The sequence below is a fragment of the Chlamydotis macqueenii genome, chromosome 1 (assembly GCF_036417535.1).
Source record: "Chlamydotis macqueenii isolate bChlMac1 chromosome 1, bChlMac1.mat, whole genome shotgun sequence".
In the NCBI taxonomy this organism is placed as follows: Eukaryota; Metazoa; Chordata; class Aves; order Otidiformes; family Otididae; genus Chlamydotis; species Chlamydotis macqueenii.
In genome coordinates this window covers 122,231,603-122,250,389 of record NC_141556.1, presented here as the reverse complement: position 1 = coordinate 122,250,389, position 18,787 = coordinate 122,231,603, and the positions used below count along the sequence as shown (strand labels likewise).

The window sequence follows — 18,787 nt, the reverse complement described above, 5'->3', positions numbered from 1 at the left end:
ATAGTACATCTCCAGGATTGTGTGATTGACTGATACAGAGCTCACCTGTTCAGTTGCTGTAAATTTTGTAAAACTTTTTTTTTTTTTTAAGTGCAGGGTGAGTATGCTGCATAATGAAAAAGTCTGATTCATTGCAACAAATCTCTCAACATGCAGTCTTCCTTTTCAAGACCAATTATACATCATAGCATTGTAAAATTGTGATAAGGAGTGAATAGGGTGACATGCAGACATTTCAAATTTGGATTTTATTTTTTAAAATCTGAAATATTTGAAAATTTTTCAAGTGACCCTTTTTGAAATATTGCTCTCTGTTCACCATGAAAATCAAACATGTATCAGTAACTTATTTTCACAGATAGTTGTTGCTAGTGTGGTATTGTGTGTTCTTTTAACATCATAAAAACACTTATTAAAAGAAATTTTATAGAAATCAAGTGTAGTTGGAATGAATGGGTCATTGTGAATGAAGTTTAGCCCTAAAACGTATACATGTTGATTATAATAAAATTATTGTGACTCCAGTTGATTCTTAACTTCTGTAATTTTGTTTTTGTATAGCCTGTCAATATAAATTGGCAGTGGAACGGTACGAGTGGAATAAACTGCAGAGCGTAAAGTCCATAGTACCCATGGTTCATCTTTCATGGAATATGGCTCGAAATATCAAGGTCTCAGATCCAAAGCTTTTTGAAATGATAAAGTAAGTTTTACTTACTTGAATGTTTACTGTACCCATTTCCTCTTCAAGCATAAAACAGTAGTTGATTTGTAAGTAGTCCTTTGTGAGACTTCTCCATTCCTGAGTATCAAGCCAAAATTATTTTATATTCTGGGGTTGTTGTTTTTTTTTTTTTTCCAAATAAACCTTTTATAGATATCATTAATTTTATTATGTTGCATTTGATGTTATTGTGGCATCTAATTTAACTTTTTTGTTAAATATGCCATACACTTAATACAGTAGTTTACAGGAGCAGGTTACTTAGGTGACAGAAGCTGTTCAGAGTACATACCATAAGAAATAACAAAATTAGATCATCAACCCAAATTTTGGAATAAGACTGTTTAGTCACTTCTACCACAAAGTTAATTTTACATGTCTAGAACCTCTAGTTAGTGCTCACATGGCTGGCATTTGAAGATCCAGTATAAAAGTTTTAAATAAAGGCAAGTAGGAATTTGAAACCCTCGTTCCCTTTGCTCTTTCTTCTGAACAGTGAATTAATTGATGTGTAAAATGATAACCGAGTTTAGTGACATTTCTCATACGCATATTCCAAAATGCAGGAATATTCCAGGCTCGAAGCATCTTTAGTAATTTTCTTTAAAGAGTGCGTCGTCGAGCAAATGTGAATCATATTGCAGCACTATTGGAGGAATGGATATTTCAGCAAATGTTATAGGTTTGTCCTAAAGAAAGTGGAAGAATGAATTCCAGAGCAAATGACTCATCATGAGAATACTTTGATAGTAGCACTCTGTTTTCCTGAAGCCTACCATAGGAGCTTTTAGCTTGAGCACTTCTTAGTCTTGTCAACATACTGGATCCACAAGCATGGAATCCTTTTATAATTTGCCTTGAAATGGACCTGGAAAAAATGGGTGTGTTAACTTGCCAAAAAAAAAAAAAAAAGAAAAGGCAAAGAAAAATAATTTCCTTCCCCCCAGTAGGATTTATTGATGACGTCAATAAATGACATGAATGACACACCTATTTACAGTAGGAATTTAATTTAGACTTGAACATCTGTTGCAGAATGGTAGAATTGGTGAAATGGTAACTTTTTAAGAACCAAGAATGTTGGAAGTTGAAACAGGGAGGTTTGTAGTCACTTCAAAGATAGATTTTGGAATAGCATTTATGTGTGAATACTTTCTTAAAATCTAGTAACTAATATTTAGGGTAAAGACAGTCTTTGCTGAAGGCTTGACAGTCCTGCCACTTCAATTAAGCTATTAGTGCTCATAGTAGGGATACCAGCTGTCATAAAAGGGAGAGGAGAAACTGAATATTTAGAAATTAGAAATACAGACGAGAAGCAGAATGTGGGACAGAGGAAGCCAAAAAGTCCATTTAAAAAAAAAAAAAAAAAAAAAACAAAAAAAAAACCCCAACCAAACAGAAACCACGAACTTACTTTGCAATTATCTATATATCTTCCCAAGCCCAGCAGGCATCTATTGTAAAGCTCAAAACAGTTCTGGAATGTTTTTGGCAAAATACAATTTTGATATTTTGGCACCTCTGTTTTGCTTTTGCACAAGTTTGGGGGTTTTTGGCATGATTTGAGCTTGAAAGGAGAAAAACATGACTGAACATAGCATCCTTCTCCAAGAGAATCTCTTAAAATGTGAAGAAACACAGAGGACAAAATGATTATTTCCTGTTGCCTTGCTGGCTGATGGCAACTGAGCTTTTTCTAGTGAGAAACCTAAATTTTAGGTGTACATTTCAAATAAACCAAGATGCTGAGGAGCAGATACAAACTTTGGTCTTGCATGCATTTGATTTTTCCAGTCTACTGAAACCATTTCCACGTTGCTTGGATTAAGCCCCTCCGTCCAAGTTAGTTGTCAGCCAAATCCCAAGTTCCATGCTCTGTGTGCCGAGGGGAAGAAGATCCAATGATGAGCTCTGGTTTATAACATCCAGTAGCAGTAACCTGAGATAGCTCTTCATTGTGATCACTTCTGTGGTTAAGGTATAGCTGTTACTAGAAATGAATGTTACCAGAATAAACAATCCGTGGCTTTGTCAGCATACAGGAAATGCAGAAACCTTCATCAATGTCCTTAAGATAGAAAAGCAATTGCATAATTTTCCTGTGGGCTGCTTGTCTGCAGGTAAATATCACCAGTTAGCAAGCAGCTATTGTCCACTACTCCTGGATTTTATTACATACAAAATGGAGACACGTTTGTGTGTTTATATTATGCATGTGTATGCATGTGTATAAAAACACTTGAGAAATAGTGATTTCGGATTCGGCTGGTTGAATTTGATCTTGAATAGCTGATTTTTCATTCATCATCAGCGGGAAAAAAAAGTATCGGTGCCATAGCTGTCATCTTGCCAAAACGCAGGTCTGTATCTAAAATTCCATGTCAAAGGTATCTGAACTGTTTAGGTAGTTTGACTTCTGTCTCGGGGGCTCGTTAGATACCAGAATAGTACAAAAGAATAGCTCTTGCAAAACTATAAAAAGTAGTTCGTAATTTGAAAGATAAATACAAATATGTTTCACTGGGTTGTGTGAGAGTGACCACTACAGAGGCAATAAACTAAAGTTTAAGCATACATATAAATATTTGGAGCTAGATTAATGGTTAAAAGAAACAGAATAGCTGTAGGGAAAAAAATAATAGAAGGAAACTTTGCTTTTGGAAGAAATATGAAGCCTCCTTTTATTGTTAGTTAATGTGCAACTCGGTGCGGTCTTGCTAGATGAGACAAAGAGCAAAAACTAAAACTTCCTCATGAGGTGTTTTTTAAAGATTAGTTATTAACAGTAAAATCATGAACAATAACACAAAATTATTGAAAACTTGACTGAGGGAGCGCAACCCTCAAGAAAAGGAAAATTAACCACAGACCTCCTAGATGGAAGCCATGACTTTTACAAATGCATTTGAGGAAGAGAAGAGTTTTAGAGGTACTGGGAACATAGTCATAAAGGCTTAAAAATTAATTCCAAAGTAACTGAAATACTAAGTTCTTTTACAAAAATAGTTTTAGAAACGTAAAAGAACATGACATGGGAGAAATGATTTTGCACAAATTTATGAAGCTAGATAAAATATATTTCAGTATCAGTAGGGAAGATATATTACTGAAAGGCAGAAAGAGGTCAGTTTTGCATTACCATTGGGTTGGTCTCCACAGTTCAAAAAGTTTTACAGGATATCTAAATATTTAAACAGGTTTCTCAGTGCCCTTCTAGAATAAATCAGGATGATGTCCATTTTAAAATCTTCTTTTAAATATTTGAATTTGACTGGACATGATTTACTCATACTCTTTATGCCATACCTGTAAAGAATTTGAGAGAGCGATATGGGCCAGAGCTCTTTTAACTGAATTCTTACTGTACAAGAATAAAAGCAGACCTGTGATGCTAAAAGCTGACACTAACTTATACATTGTGACTCTGCTAGACATCTTTTTGGCTTTCTTTGGGCTTCCCGTACTTTAGGAAATTGTGCATTGTTGAAGTGATAGTTCATACGCTTTCTCCCATTCTTTGACAGCATGAAATAGTCAACGTTTGTGTTTTCAAGTGCTATTACTAGGATCTGAATTTTATGCAAAGAGGGGGAACTCGCCTTCTAGCTATTGCTCTCGACTTTGGCTGCAAATTTGCCAGACATTACAGTGGTGGGTTATTAATAGGTGGGTTACATTTTGGGCAATTATTTCTTCACAACTATAACACTAGCAAACTCTTGGAAGATAACACTTTGAAAACTCTTTGGAAGTCAGGAGTGGAGAACAATGGTGGCACGTGTGCAGGGGTGCTTACAGTTGTTCTTTGGCATACCCCAAGACTCTTCCAGATAACAGCAGAATAGAAGAACGGTAGCTTTTAAAATTTATTTGAAATCAGGCTATACTGTAGAAAAGAGTGCTATACCAAAGTTACTGAACTTGTCAGAAGCATGCTAGCCTGTCACTCGAGTGAATTATTACATGATCTGTCACGTATAGTTGACCTTAGCATTGTAAGTGCCATTAACATCAAACTTTGAAAGTGTTAAATGAGTTACAGCTAAATGAGCTGTTTAATTTTCTTGAAATTCAGTATATGAATATATATTTAACACAGGAACGCACTGTCAGTTTTGCATTATTCTTACAGTGAGAGCATTAATGAAGGCAGACTTGTGTTTAGTGAAAATGAACAGTCTGAGTGTAAAACATCAAGAAGAGAGTATCTCAAAATAAGCCTAAGATTCTATTAACTACTTGGAAACACATGAAGGAATTTTTTTTTTTAATACAGAATGTATATATTACATGTTTAAGGCTTTAAAATGGGGGAAGGATCAAGTTGAAAACATTTTGATAGAACTCTTGAGCACTTTGTTTTCTGTCCAATGTTTATTCTTTGCCTTACATTTTTTCAATCTTCCTTCTCCATCTAATGCACATGTAATGTAACCACCCTGTCAAGGAGAAAATTAAAGGCTGCAGCTCAAATAAATAGGATAGCTGAGAGCTAAAAATTATATCATTGTAATTAAGAAATCTGGCCACCAATTTTGCCAGCTTTTTTTTTTAGAGAACATATGTAGATCATGCAATGCTGGAAAACAAGTTAGATTTTCTAGTACAGAAGAGAACTGTATAAAATTGTGAAGATAAAACTATTTTTCTTTTCTCTTTTACAGAAGTATGACAGGGAATTGTTGGTTTTAATTTGTCATTTCACTAATTCTTTTCTTCATTCATAAATAAATTTAACTTTTTTAAGCTTTTTTTTTTTTTTTCCAATGTGAATTTTTTTTTTTCCTGTAGAAGAACTTACTTTTCTAATACCAACCTGTCTCTTCTTTTTCCTTTTACATGGAGGAAGATACTTGTAACAGGATTTTTAGGAGAAAACAGTTCTTTGGACAGTCATTTACACAAAATTTAAACAGTTATTTTGAACTTGTCAGTTCAAACTAATTTTTTTTGCTGATAAATTCATAGTTCAAATAAAAGACATGAATTGCTTTTGAAAGTGCATTGCTTTATTGTGCTTAAAAGAGCATTGGTGCATTCCAGTCAGAAATGAATGAAAGCGCCTGTTTGCAGGGTAACGGGCAGTATTGAAATGGAGCAAACATACACAAAGGTCCATAAGTGTGTGGTCTGACTTCTACTTCATGGGTCTAGTGGTTCTTACTAGCCACTGTTTCTGAAATCCTGGAGGAAGAAGAAACTCCAGGTTACGGGGTCTTGGAAGAAATTTAAGCCTACTTGAGTCTTTGTGATAAAGTTGAATATTGAACTGAATATACCATTGATTTTGGTTGCAGGTACTGCCTGTTAAGAACTCTCAAACAGTGTCAGACACTGAGGGAAGCTCTAATTGCTGCAGGAAAAGAGATTGTCTGGCATGGGCGAGCAAAGGACGAGCCAGCTCATTACTGTAGCATTTGTGAGGTCAGTAAAAATATGTGTTGGGCTTGTGTAGTACTGCAGTATTTATTTAAATTTTATCCTGTCTTTTGTTGTTGCTGTTTTAATTTTGCTTTTAAGTTGCAGCATCTACTAGATGCCTCAAGTACATACATGTGATTCAGTACTGTTTTCAGAGAGCTTATGAAGATGTTTTTCTAGACACAAGCTGTATTTTGCTGCAATCTCTTCCACAGTACTTCACAGCATTGTTATTCACTAGGTCAATTTTCAATTCTCAGTTATTATAAAAAGTTGTTATCCCTTCCTGCATATAATTTGATCTGCTGAGCTTTATTTTAAAGGTGTATCTGTCTTCATTTCAGAAGTTAACAACAGCCCCAAAAGAGAGAGAATTTAAGTACATTTTCTTGACAGGACATACCTTTTTGCTGAAGTTTTTGATTCTACATTCTGTTAATAGTTTCTTTATAGTATTGGATAATAGTTTTCAAGAAGTTTAAAAGACAATAAAATTTTCCTACACCCTGATAATCAGTTTCTAGTTATCCTCTGACTGAGCGTCTTGGGCAGGATGAGCATGTGACTGAGTAGTAAAATAAATAAATCTCAAACTTGTCTCGCAGACAAATTTTAAAAAGGAAAATTAGATATAACTGTTACAATTTTATCCCCACCTTACTGAGTAACCCCTATTCAGAGTATGAATCCTGCTTTGTCAATATTGATTAGAAGCTTTCCCATAGCGCTGTTCATGCAGACATTCTAAGTGCATCCTAAGACATCCTATTTAGTGGTTTTACAATATTTCACTTTTCTGCCTAAGTCTTAGGAGGGTAGATTTTCCCTGAACAAATTTAATTTTTCTCTTTGCATGCACAGGATAAGGTTGTAAATCTTAAAGAAAATAAAGTTTTCATGGTTTAACTTTAAAAAATGAAATTGTAACACTTGACTCTGTTTCCTAATAGGTGGAAGTCTTTGATCTGCTTTTTGTCACTAGTGAGAGCAATTCTCGAAAGACTTACGTTGTACATTGCCAAGACTGTGCACGAAAGATAAGCACGAACCTGGAAAATTTTGTGGTGCTAGAACAGTACAAAATGGAGGACTTGATGCAAGTCTATGATCAATTTACATTAGTAAGTCAAATTAATAAGTGGGTGCATAAATACATTATTTGTAAAGCAGTTGTAGACTGTCTTGGTACTCCATTGTATGAGTACCATGGACTTTCTGATTCAAATGGAGGTATGGGTTGTGTGTGATATTTACAGAACAAAATGATGAAGAGTCAGAATTTTGTGAAATAGTACAGTTATTTACTGCAGAACATAACCGATGAGTTTTCAGGAAAAGTATGATGTTACAATTCATAAAGTTGTGGCTTTAAAAATCCAATAGAGATCACCTGAAGACCATAACTGGATCAGATGGAGATGGGAAGAATCAGGACAGTGAAGCTTGGAGAAACTAGCACCAGGTTCAAGAGCATCTCTAATACATTGGTTGTGGTATGAAGTCAGTATAGCAGCAGAGCATCCTATGCACTCAGATCCCTTCCTTCCCCTTCCCCACCCATCCCCTCCCAAATCAGCACTGTCCTTCTGCTTAGCAAGTGGATGCTCTCAAAGAGTTCTGTCTTTTGGCTTGGGGCCTCCTTTGCATTTCAATTTAAAGCAAAAAGCCTCTTTGCCATTATAGCTTTGTGCTATACATGGCAGCCTCCTGCTTTGAACTGTGTCAGCACAACTGTCCTAACATTTCACCCAGGTTTCACTGTTTCAGGCAAAGATGGCTTGTTTGTTAATCACAATGAAAGCGATGCTGGATTTATTTGTAAGCCTTGTGTTTCTGTCAAAGGAGACAAAGATTGGACTAAGCGTTATGGGAATTCCATGTTGGATTAAATACAACAGCCCAGAAATGGCTGTGTCTTTTGATTCATTTCCAGGTGTTGCAGAAAATGTATGTTTAGACAATTATTTCATGTGATGCTAGCATGAGTTTTAAACTTTTGAACTAAGGCCTCAAGGTTCAGCAGTAGAGGCTGGCGAAAGTGTAGGACCATGTCCTCTGAATTTAATTCTCTTCATTGGTCCTCCAGAGCCTGAGGTGGTTGAACTTCAATTCATACTTCTAGGAGCCCATTGTCATTATAGTTTGTGAAATATTGCAATTTCAAAGTGATGATCTGCTTAGAAAAGCATACAAATAAACACCTGTTCTCAGATACATCATCCAGTTGAGTGGAAATGGGCAAAAGCGTTTCTGTATGGAAGAGCGGGGAGGGAGGGGTATCTTGTTGTCTGTGTTCATAACGTTGTATAGGTAACAGTGATGAGACTGTCCCTAGAACAAGGGTTCTCAACCTGTGAGCATCTTGCTCCCCCACCAAAGCCTGTACCTGCAGCCCTAAAGGGCATTAATAATTGTTCTTGTGGAAAATTGGTGTGCACATCATTATCTCAGATGGCAAAGGTGCAGTAGGCCTAACAGAGACGCTCTGTGTTTGGGGTAACATATTGGGAGCAAACATGGAGATCAGCTAGTGTTACTGTTTCATAGATGAGTACTACGGTATGATGTAAAGTGTCTTTAAAGACTGTGAGCAGCTTCTTGAAGGGATTCTACATCATGACAAGACTGATGGGCAGGAAAAGAGGAGAAGGAAATGCCATCAAATATTCAGTAGTTTGATGTTAATGCCACAAAGTGCAATATTGGGAAATGGATATCTTCTAGAGCTTGTCTCCTGAAAGCAGGCAGGAACAAGACACCTAGCTTACTTCACTCTTGAGCCACTCTGGTGGTGTCTTCCAGGATTAAAAAACAAAACAAAACAACTTTATTCCCGTGCCAGAGAATCTGAGACCCTTTCCATAGATAGCCTAACTTCAGGGTTATATGTTACTGTTTAGATAGTGGGGGAAAAGTGAAGCCCACAAGGCATTTGGAGAGCCACAAACGGACAGTGTGTGTGTCCCATTGGTAACCAGGTTGAGAATCCCTGTTTTAGAGTTTGTAAAGATCTGTCTATACTGAGCCCACGTGGAGCTCTTTGCTGCCACAATGGTACTTGTTTTGGCAGGTGGCACTGTGTTAACACAGACATCCCCACAGTATACTTCAGTCTGCAGTGTAGGCAAAATCCTGATGCAGAGTAGTCAAAAAATACACCTTGTAATTGAGTAAGCTGGAAAAAAATATCAGTATCCACTTGAAAAAGTGATACTGAAGTGTAAAAACAGTAGTGCGTTTGACTTTAAAGATTCATGGTTGCCATTTGTGCAGGACTTGGTTAAACAACTGAGCTTTACACCCTTGTAGAAAAGGTAATTTAATGTTTTCTTTTTCAGGCTCCTCCATTGCCATCCTCCTCATCTTGACATTTTTTCATGGACATTAAATGAAAACTTTTCTGATATTCAGGAAGTGACCCAGTTCTGCACCACTGATTTTTGTAGCTATCCCGTAAGGCTGCTGGCTGAAAGCTGTGTCTATGCAACCTTCCAAGTGCGGAGTGTCAACCAACTGGACAGGAGAGAGCACTGCCTCCTACTCCAGAACTCAAAACAAATAAAGCTCATCCAGCTGTACTTCAAAAAAAATAATTCCATGTTTTGTATATATCTGACAAAACTGGCAACATTATACAGACTACTGACTTGAAGACCACCTCTTTTGTATTTCTCTGTTTCTGGGCTGATGAGTTGGTTTCATCCATTCTTCCCCTTCAGAATTTCCCTTGGAAAAAGTACTAGCTTAGCTGGTCATTTCTTTGTAAGGTAGTTAGAAATTTTAAGTCTTTCTTTGGGCAACTTTTTTTTTTTTTTTTTTTTTAATGTGAAGAGTTAGGTGATATAAATTTTTTACTGCTTTTATGTTTTTCTGTCTTGTTTTGAAACCATGACGGTTACACTTTTGGTTCCTAAATAAAATTTAAAACAATTAACAGCCAAGTCACAAAGATAAATGGGTTGCACATAGACTAAGGAATAAACTTCAGATTTGTGATTTTTGTTTCTAATCTTGATGTAAATTTACACTATTTATAAATACATATTTATTGCTTGAAAATATTTGTGAATGGAATGCTGTTATTTTTTCCAGATTACCTGCCATTGAAATTTTAAGGAGTTCTGTAATTTCAAACACTACTCCTATTACATTTTCTATATGTAAATAAAACTGCTTAGCATTGTACAGAAACTTTTATTAAAATTGTTTAATGTTTAAAGTTTTTCTATTGTTTGAGTTTTAAAAAGATTTTATGTACAGTGCCCAGTTTTTGTTCTTTTTTTTGAATCTGGTTATATATATTTTATATATACTCTTGTGCTTGTGTATATATATAATATATATAGAAACTCGAATATAAATATGTGTATAAAGATTTAGAGACTAAATTTTTCTCGTTTTAAGTTTTACATCTATGGTAGATTTGAGGTGTCTACTGTAAAGTATTGCTTACAAAAGTATGATTATTTTTAAAGAAATATATGGTATGTATCCTCAAGACATAAAATGACCTTCAGACTGGTTTATTGTTAAATTGCACTTTTTGCAATAACAGACCAATAAATAGTTGCTGCCAAAACATAGTAGTAGAAAATAAGTAATGGCTAAACTTTAAAGCTCTTCAAGAAAATACGGGCTTTGACAGGAAGTTTGGCACTAGTTTTAGAGGAGGAGTGAAAAAAGTGAATTTGAGTTTGGATGGGGATGTTCTCGAGAATTCAACCAAATTGCAACTTATATATTACAGTATGTTTTATTAACAGTTTAAAAAGTTAAGACTGAATCATCTTGGCGTCATTGTTGACCCCAAAAAAGGATGTTGTTTTGTGGTATTCTATTGTATTTTCACATATTTTGTAATACGAATTCACTGGTAAATTTTTGAAGCACTAGGTTTATTTAGGACAAGTTTATAATATATCATTGTAACAGTTTGCAGTTTTAATGATGGTATTTATTTTAAGTTGCTCCTTTCTCGTTAGCTTCTTGAAAATGCATTAAATCTAAATTTCAAAATTGATAGCTTTCTTATCGATCAGAGTTGACTGATGCAGAAGGTTTTGCATCAAACAATTTCTCTTAATTTCTCATTAGTGGGGTATGTTAGTGATTGCATTGTTAAACTTTTTGTAATGAATGTGAAATGTTAAAGGCAGAGAGCATGCTAATAGTTTCTTTTGAACAAAAAGAATTGCCTCTTACATTTGTAGCTTCAAACAAAGGACGTTTTAATGAAGAATCGGTACAGCTTGTCTGATGCTGTTACAACAGTTTAGTTACAAATGACTTTCTTGCTAGTTCTTACAACAGTCGGACAGAAGGGTATCGAAATTAAAGGAAAGTATAACAACTGCTCTTGCCAGCAAAATTATCAGCTAGCAGTTAGGAAGCCAGTATTTGCAGTTCTGTAAAGATATAAGTCTCAGCTCTTAATAACAAACTCTACAGATCATAATTTTTTTTACTTATGTATTTTATGCAGTCATAAATGTTGTAACCTTGACAAACCATGCTGCAATTGAAAAGCTACTCCTTTACAGTAGTCTTAAACCCAAATAAAAGCAAGATAACTTACCTCATCTAATGGTAAACAAAAAGTCCTCGTTTCTCAGTGCTGTAAAAGAATATTGCTAACTAGGGAAAGAGCTACTGTGCGCTAATCAAAAGGGCTTTGTACTTTTCCTCCCCTTTGCAAAAAAGGGTATGCCATTACCAAGGAAGAAAATGAGTATTTCCCCAGTGAAATAGGTGAAAGTAGGCCACATCAGTAGAGCATCAGGTGGTATCGCTCACTCTGCTTTAAGGTTTTGTCGTGGATTTGGATTGCTGCAGGGCTTTAATATTTGGCAGTTTTCATACTTCTTAATTACACTGTGCTCCTAACCGATGGACAGTTTTGATCTATAGGCTGCTATGATTTAGAATGCTTTTGTTTCATTTTATTAAAAAAGCCAAGTTAATATTTTATCAGTTGTAGTTATTACGAAGCACTTGTGCTTCTTAAACTACGAAGCGCATGATGCAAGTGAAACATTTGTAATCTCTGGGTATTTCCAAGTGTTAGCAATTGGGCAGGGCGAGGCACGAGTCCTTGGCTGAAGGGTGGGGACTAACTCGCTTTCCAAGGAACCTCAGTCCTGGAGCCGCTGAGCTCCACTGCTGAACCGTGCTGCAAGTGATGCTGATTTGCTTGTGGCTGCAAATCATTGTAGCAGGCAAATGGAAGATCGACATGTTGATGAAAATGGCCAAAGGTGTGGCATTTATAGCAAGAATTTTTGAAAGGTACAGACTACTAGAAAAAAAGGCACTATTAGAGAATGGGTAAAACCAGAGATACAAATGGGTGTTTAAAGAAATAGTAAAAAGTTGAATTCAAGATAAGAGGGAATTAGAAGTAAATAGCAACATTTCGTACTGAGCTGTGGATCTGAGAACTGTCCTGGAGGAGCTTGACAACAAAGGGATCTCGTAAATGGGGAGAAGGAATAGTCACATGTTTCCGAGCTTAATTTAAGTTCTTCTGTGATTATAATATATTCAATAGAGCATTTGATATTTAAACTTTCCTTCAGGTATAAAACTTGGAAGCAATATCTCTGCTTTTTTTGGAGAAGTGGTTACACTTTAAATGTAATCTACATCACCTACCAGTGATTACATTTTAGATGGTGGTAGCTGTGTAAGTAAGAAGTGTTTAGAGAAAGGTTACTAGAAAGTGAGAAGTATCTAGTGACAGAAAATTCACAAAATTTCTGAATTTTTATGGCAGATGACTTGTTGATCCTAAAGACAAAACATCCTGAATCTGCGCCTTTCTAGTTGAAAGGACTTCAAAGTAATATTAAATTGATGTTGCTTCGCTTAAATGAGTATAGCTTGGCTCAGTTCAGCATAGCGTAGCAGGTTCTTGGCACAAAGGTGGGCAGAGGATTGGGGCCTCCACAGTTGGTGATATCCTGGTCACAAATACATTTATTGATTCGGAGATGGAAGATGCAAGGATTCAACTGAGGTGATAGGAAAGAGGGGTGCTTATCCTTAGTTGCTGCCCTGATTCTGTGAAGGGGCTCAAGCAAAAATTTTGTTTGGCATGGAGGGTGAGGAAGAGGGCCTTTAAACCTGAATTTCGCTAGGTTTGGTCTGGATCCGTAGCAGAGAGTTGTGGCCCAATGATTCAGTGGCTGACATGGAGCCAACAGATAAGGGTGGTAGGGAAGCTTCATCTTCCATGGCAGCTTCGGCCACTGTGGGAACCAGAGAGAGGAAGTGGGAGATTAGCAAGCGCTGCAGCATGGGGAAAAGGCTTGATGAGGGCGATGATTTACCCCTGGGGCAGGTCAAAGCCAACCAGTGTTGACTGCTTCTGTTATGTTGATGCTGACAGCAGCGAGAGGAGGGATTCAGGTTTGAGCTGAAGCTCATGTTCAAGCAAGCTGAGTGCAGGGCTGTGACCTGCAGCGGCCCGTGGAGGGAGGCACAGGATGCCAGGGAGGAGGCTGCTAGCAAGGCAGCAGTGCAGATGTGGGGCCCAGCAGGCCCCACAGCAGCCTCATTCCAGAAAAATAACACCATTCCTCCAAAAAGAGCAGAGAGCAGGACACAGTGGGTAAATGGGGAAAAAGTTTGGGGGTGAGGGGGGAAGAGGGGAGGACAGGTTTCCGTATTAGTACCAGGAGCTACAAGGAAAGCTAAAGAAAATGGCAGGTGGAGAGGGACAGCAGCCTCCACACCACACCTGGGTCAGATCCTGTGCTGTGGGAGGTTTCGTGGGGTGGGGTGCAGCGTAGCCCTGTGCCTAGGAAAGCGAGGATGACCCCTGAGCCCCACAGGAGCTGTCACCCTGGGTCTGGGCGGGGAGCCCATGGGCTCGAAGGGCATGAGTGGGTGTCAGCTGCCCTGTGCTAGAGGAGCGATGCTCGGCCCGGTCCCAGCAGGCTGGGCTCTCACACCGCTTACGGCAGCATGGCTGGTGATACGAGGTGGGGTGGGATCAGTACGAGGTGCCTGCTCATTAAAAGATTGGAAAAATGAGGTATTGGATTGAGGTGCATATACCCTTATTTACTTTGGAAAGCCCTAAAAACATCACAGAAGGATGGAAGAAGGGAAAAGACACCTCATAGTGACAACAGGAGGGAGGGCTCAGCTTCTAGCTTCACCACTTGGGCAGTAGTGTCAGCATTTCACAGGTCACTGCCAGCCCCCCGTTGCCGTGGGCCTTGCTAAAGCAGTAAAATGCAATTGCTGCTGCCCCTGCCTGGGGAACGGCAGGGCGTTGGGTGTACACGGCAGTTGGGACGCATGCATGGAGAGCAGAGGGGAGATGGAAATGGATTTATCGTTAGAGCCCACTGCTTCCCTCCTGTCCTGCCCCTGAGCTCCTGAAGGGCAACAGCCACCCTCTTGCAGAAGGCGGCGTGTGCCAGTTTCTAGCGGGATGGAGCACCACTCCCAGGTGGCACATCCCATGGTCTTTCTCTGAGAAGAGATATTTTCAGGCCTGGTTTAAATGTGCGCTGTTGCCCAGGATACAGGGCGTGACATGTGGCTTGGGACCAAACTGGTGAAAAGGGAGAGCAAGCTAAGAAAAGGCATAGGAGAAAGCAATTTAAAAGTAGCAAAGCCCAAGCAATGGTTAATTGATGGACTAATGGTTAAGCCAATGGGCTGAAGCACTAACTCCTTTAATTGACGGAGCTGGGATACTCTTGAAGGAATCCCACCCGAAGCCAAGGCGTACCACCCAGCCATTGCCAGAGTCCATGGGAACACTCAAATGTGGTCTGAAAGAGCTGGCTGTAAATTACGTGCAAAAACTTAAAACCACTGAAAGGGGCAGAAGGGATACCACAAGAGAAAACAGAGAAGAAACAGCGTAAGATGTGTCCAGTGACATGTGGCTGGGCTATCATTTATATTAGCCTTCCAGCCACAAAGATGAACAGGAATAAAGGATATTTTCAGCCCTTTTCTCCTCTGTAATTTTCAGCATCAAACTGGTTGGAAACTGAATAGTTCTTCAAGAAAACTTGACTTTTCTTGTGGTGGTGGTCAGGCATCTTTAGCTTTCAGTGCCGTATGCAAAGTGCAACGTGCAGTTCATGTCCTGGCTGCTGCTGGAGTTCTAAACTGTTCAGTTTTAAGATATGGAAAGTTTAGGTTTTTGAGGTTTTTTTTTGTTCCGAAACATCATTGCCAGTGGGCTGTCCCCCAGGCTGGCTGACCACGGCAGCAGTTACTCGAAGGACTGTTCCAGAGCCTGGAGAAGGTTGAGGGGTGGGTGATGGGTGCAAACAGAGTCTGGTCACCTCCTGTCTGCTGGCAAGTTTCAGGTATGTGCAAAAATGACCTATTTAGCTGAAGATCTGGAAACATATTCCAGGAGCTCGGGAGCTGCTGGCAGGCTTGGGGCTCTGTATTTACGTGCAGGACTTTTGTCTGGCTCATGAAATTCCAGTGTTGTCTCTGCTGTCCTGGATTAAATGCTAATGGTTTGGGGATGTATTCATTGCAAACAGGGCAGCTCTGGCAGCTGTGTGGGGCGTCAGGAGCAAGGGGGAGCTGGCTCCGCTGGGCAGTGGAAAGCAAATCTCGCTGGCCCTGCTTGTAGACCCTGTGGTGTAGGAGCCTTTTAGTAGCACAACAGCAGTTTGCCCTGAGCCTTGCTTGCGGAGGGCCCAGGACAGAGCTGGCCCACATCTTCTGGGGATGGATCAGTGTGGGAAGGCCAATCGGCCGGAATCATAAAAACATAGAATGGTTTGGCTTGGAAGGGACCTTTAAAGGTCATCTAGTCCAACCCCCCTGCAAGAAGCAGGGACATCTCCAACCAGATCAGGTTGCTCAGAGCCCCGTCCAACCTGACCTTGAACATTTCCAGGGATGGGGCACCTACCACTTCTCTGGGCAACCTGTCCCAGTGTTCCAGCACTCTCAGGGTAAAACATTTTTTCCTAACATCTAGTCTGAGTCTACTTCTCTCTATTTTAAAACCATGACCCTTCGTCCTATCACAACAGGCCCTACTGAAGAGTTACATCTGAGATACAGCAGAAAACATTTCCTCAGAAAAAGAAAAACTAAAAGAACAGGGAAAAAACCCACTGGTTTTATGAGAAGTGTCTTAGAGGTGAAAATATACAATTTCTAAAGGTACGAAACCAAGAAGAAAAGGAACAAAGTCTAGCAGGGCAGAAGCCTGAGCAGGCAAAAAATTTATTTGAAAGCTCCCTCAGTTCTGGTTAATAGAGAAACAGTATGTGTGTCAGTGGTTGATGATACCTTTGAAAAAACCACTTCTTCAGCAGCTACAAAATAAAAAGCCAAGGTGGGATGAGTTTTCCAGCACTGAACAAAATGAGTTGGCAATTACGGTAAGTGCAACTTCAGTTCTTAATTTTCAAAATCAGTGCAAAATGCTGTTTACAGAGCTTGATGAAGCCCTTAGCAATTACTACTGTGTTATGAAGAATACTGCAGATAATGCTGTCTGTGGCTTACTTACACAGTTACAAGACGGGAGAACATAAGACAGCCTATGAATGAAGTGCTGCTGTCTTTTAATAGGTATGTGATTGCCCCACACGTGCCAGGAGCTGGCTATTTCAGTGCTGTCTGGTGTTCCTCCAGCCCACCCAGCCCTGGCCCACTGGCTCCTGGTGGGTAAGAGCCCGAGGGCCTGCCAGCGCAACCCGAGGCTTCATTCCCCCTGGGCTGTAGCCACAAGATGTTTTGGGCGTGATGCTGGACAATACTAAGCTGTGCATTAATATGGAGACCACACTAGAAAAATCAATTCGGCTTTCAGGATGGAAATGTTCCCTGCCCCTGAGCTCCAGCAAAGGCCAGTCCCCTGCCCACCACCTCCTCTTTCTCAGCAGTTCACGCTGCGGGTAGTGGGGGCAGCTCCCCTCGCTGTTCACCACTGGCTGGGTCGATGGGTGCTGCCAGACAAACCAGGAAGGGAAAACACCAAGTTCTGCTGAGGAAGGGTCTTGTTGAAGGGATAAGGAGATTCGTGCTGGCAGATTTTGGCCCCTGGAGGGAGGATAGAGGGGTGGAGCATCTTGCTTCACTATTTCCTTTCCTCCTTGCCAGTGATTACCCCCACTTAGCACCGCTGCCTTCAGAGAAAATCCCCAGGGTGCTCATGCTCGCACTGCAAGGGCAGTGGATGCAGGGCAGCGGTGGATATATGAGTTAAGAAAGTGGGATTTTCTATGGCTGGGGAGGAGGGAGGTGCATTTCTTCTCATTTTCCAGAAGCTGGGTGGTGGGTCTGCTTTCAAAGACTTGAAAACACAGAAAAATTCCTACACAGAGAGGGAGAGCTTCTCACTCCTCTGTGTCTTTTTTTGCACCTCTTTTCTCCTCCAATTGCTTTGGCAAGCTATCAATATGCTATAGAAGAAACCCCCTTTCTCTCTGTTCTGGCAAATTTATTTGCTTCTCAAGTGTCTTGTATGCTTTATGTGCTCATTGTGATGCTTCTTAGTGGTTGTGCTTGTCTCTCCTTCTCAAAATACATATCACCTTCTCTTCACACTTATCTCCATGCTGTCACTGCTAAGCATCCTTAGTGTAGCCTTTCTGTGCATTGACACACTCCTTGTGTCTCAGCCATGCTCATCACCTTCTCTCAGTGTATTTAATGCTCCAAGTGAAGAAAGAATTTGGGTTTAAGAAGCAGGTTGGCATTAGGAGAAACTTCCAGGCCAGAGGATACCATAAAGCAATTAGCTCAATACTGTATGTAGATCTGCTCCTGTCACTGACAGTGGCAAATCCACTGGGATACAAGAAAAATAGTTCTCCTTAAAACAGACATTTATCTTTTTGCAAGGTGACTCATTTGCTTGGGCTGTCTGAGAAAGCATTAGGTGTCTTAAAGTTTTAAAAACTGTGAAGGCTTGATGTCCCTCCAACGCTCCTCCACCTTAGCCCCCATTACTGAAATGCTATTTTAAATGTTGGTGTAACTTGATTTACTCTGTGATTCTTTATTTGTTTTTCTCATGTTTGCCTCTTGCCATGCTAAAACGCTCTGACTAGAGTCATTGCTTCCCTGCCGCACATCTTTCCCTCCCCTGCCTCTATCCTTTACCCTCCAAGTTTTGGCCTGAAAAACTACAGCCTGCACATTTTCCCCCCCGTGGGAGGCTGCTGCCTGCTCGTGCCAGGCTGGGCTTCACGCCCCCTTGCACCACGCTCCCCTGCCCGGGACTTCCTCCCCACATCAGAGAGCATCTCGCTCCTCTTGCTGATCATCTCTGGGTGCTCCTGACCTGCTGCTCTGTGTCTCAGCTTGGTTTTAGGTGACTTCACATGGAAAATTTTTCAATTTAATGATGTGCAGTTGATGTGATGCGATGGACTCTGAGCTCAGCAGGCAGGGTCATCTTCTGCTTCCAGGGAGCTTGGGAAAGGGCCGTGGGACAGGAGCTTTGCTGGAGGGGACTTTGTTTTATTATGGCCTTTTTCCCTGAGATCTGCAGTGGTTATCAGGTCAGCAGGGGAAGGAAATTGTGATCCAATTAATAGGAAATGGACTAGAAAAAGTTGCATTTGTTTTTTTTTTCATTGAAAACACCTTCAAAGTTTCTGCCTCCTGTAACGTATTTGCTCTATCTATTTGGAT

At 39.8% G+C, this 18,787-nt stretch overlaps 1 protein-coding gene across 16 annotated transcripts in view; it reads left to right on the top strand.

Annotated features, from left to right (window-relative positions):
• KDM6A (lysine demethylase 6A) overlaps window positions 1–11,727 on the top strand; it is a 161,907-nt gene extending 150,180 nt beyond the window's left edge. For 7 of the 16 annotated variants that reach the window (XM_086766217.1, XM_086766183.1, XM_086766275.1 and 4 more), the window contains 5 exons: window positions 562–703; window positions 6,025–6,151; window positions 7,099–7,269; window positions 7,532–7,610; window positions 9,487–11,727. In XM_086766217.1, coding sequence (XP_086622343.1) covers window positions 562–703; window positions 6,025–6,151; window positions 7,099–7,269; window positions 7,532–7,588 — 497 coding nt within the window. In that variant the 3' untranslated portion in view covers window positions 7,589–7,610; window positions 9,487–11,727. The other 9 variants (XM_086766279.1, XM_086766253.1, XM_086766200.1 and 6 more) reach the window with 3 other exon arrangements.
• The last annotated feature ends 7,060 nt before the right edge of the window (window positions 11,728–18,787 follow it).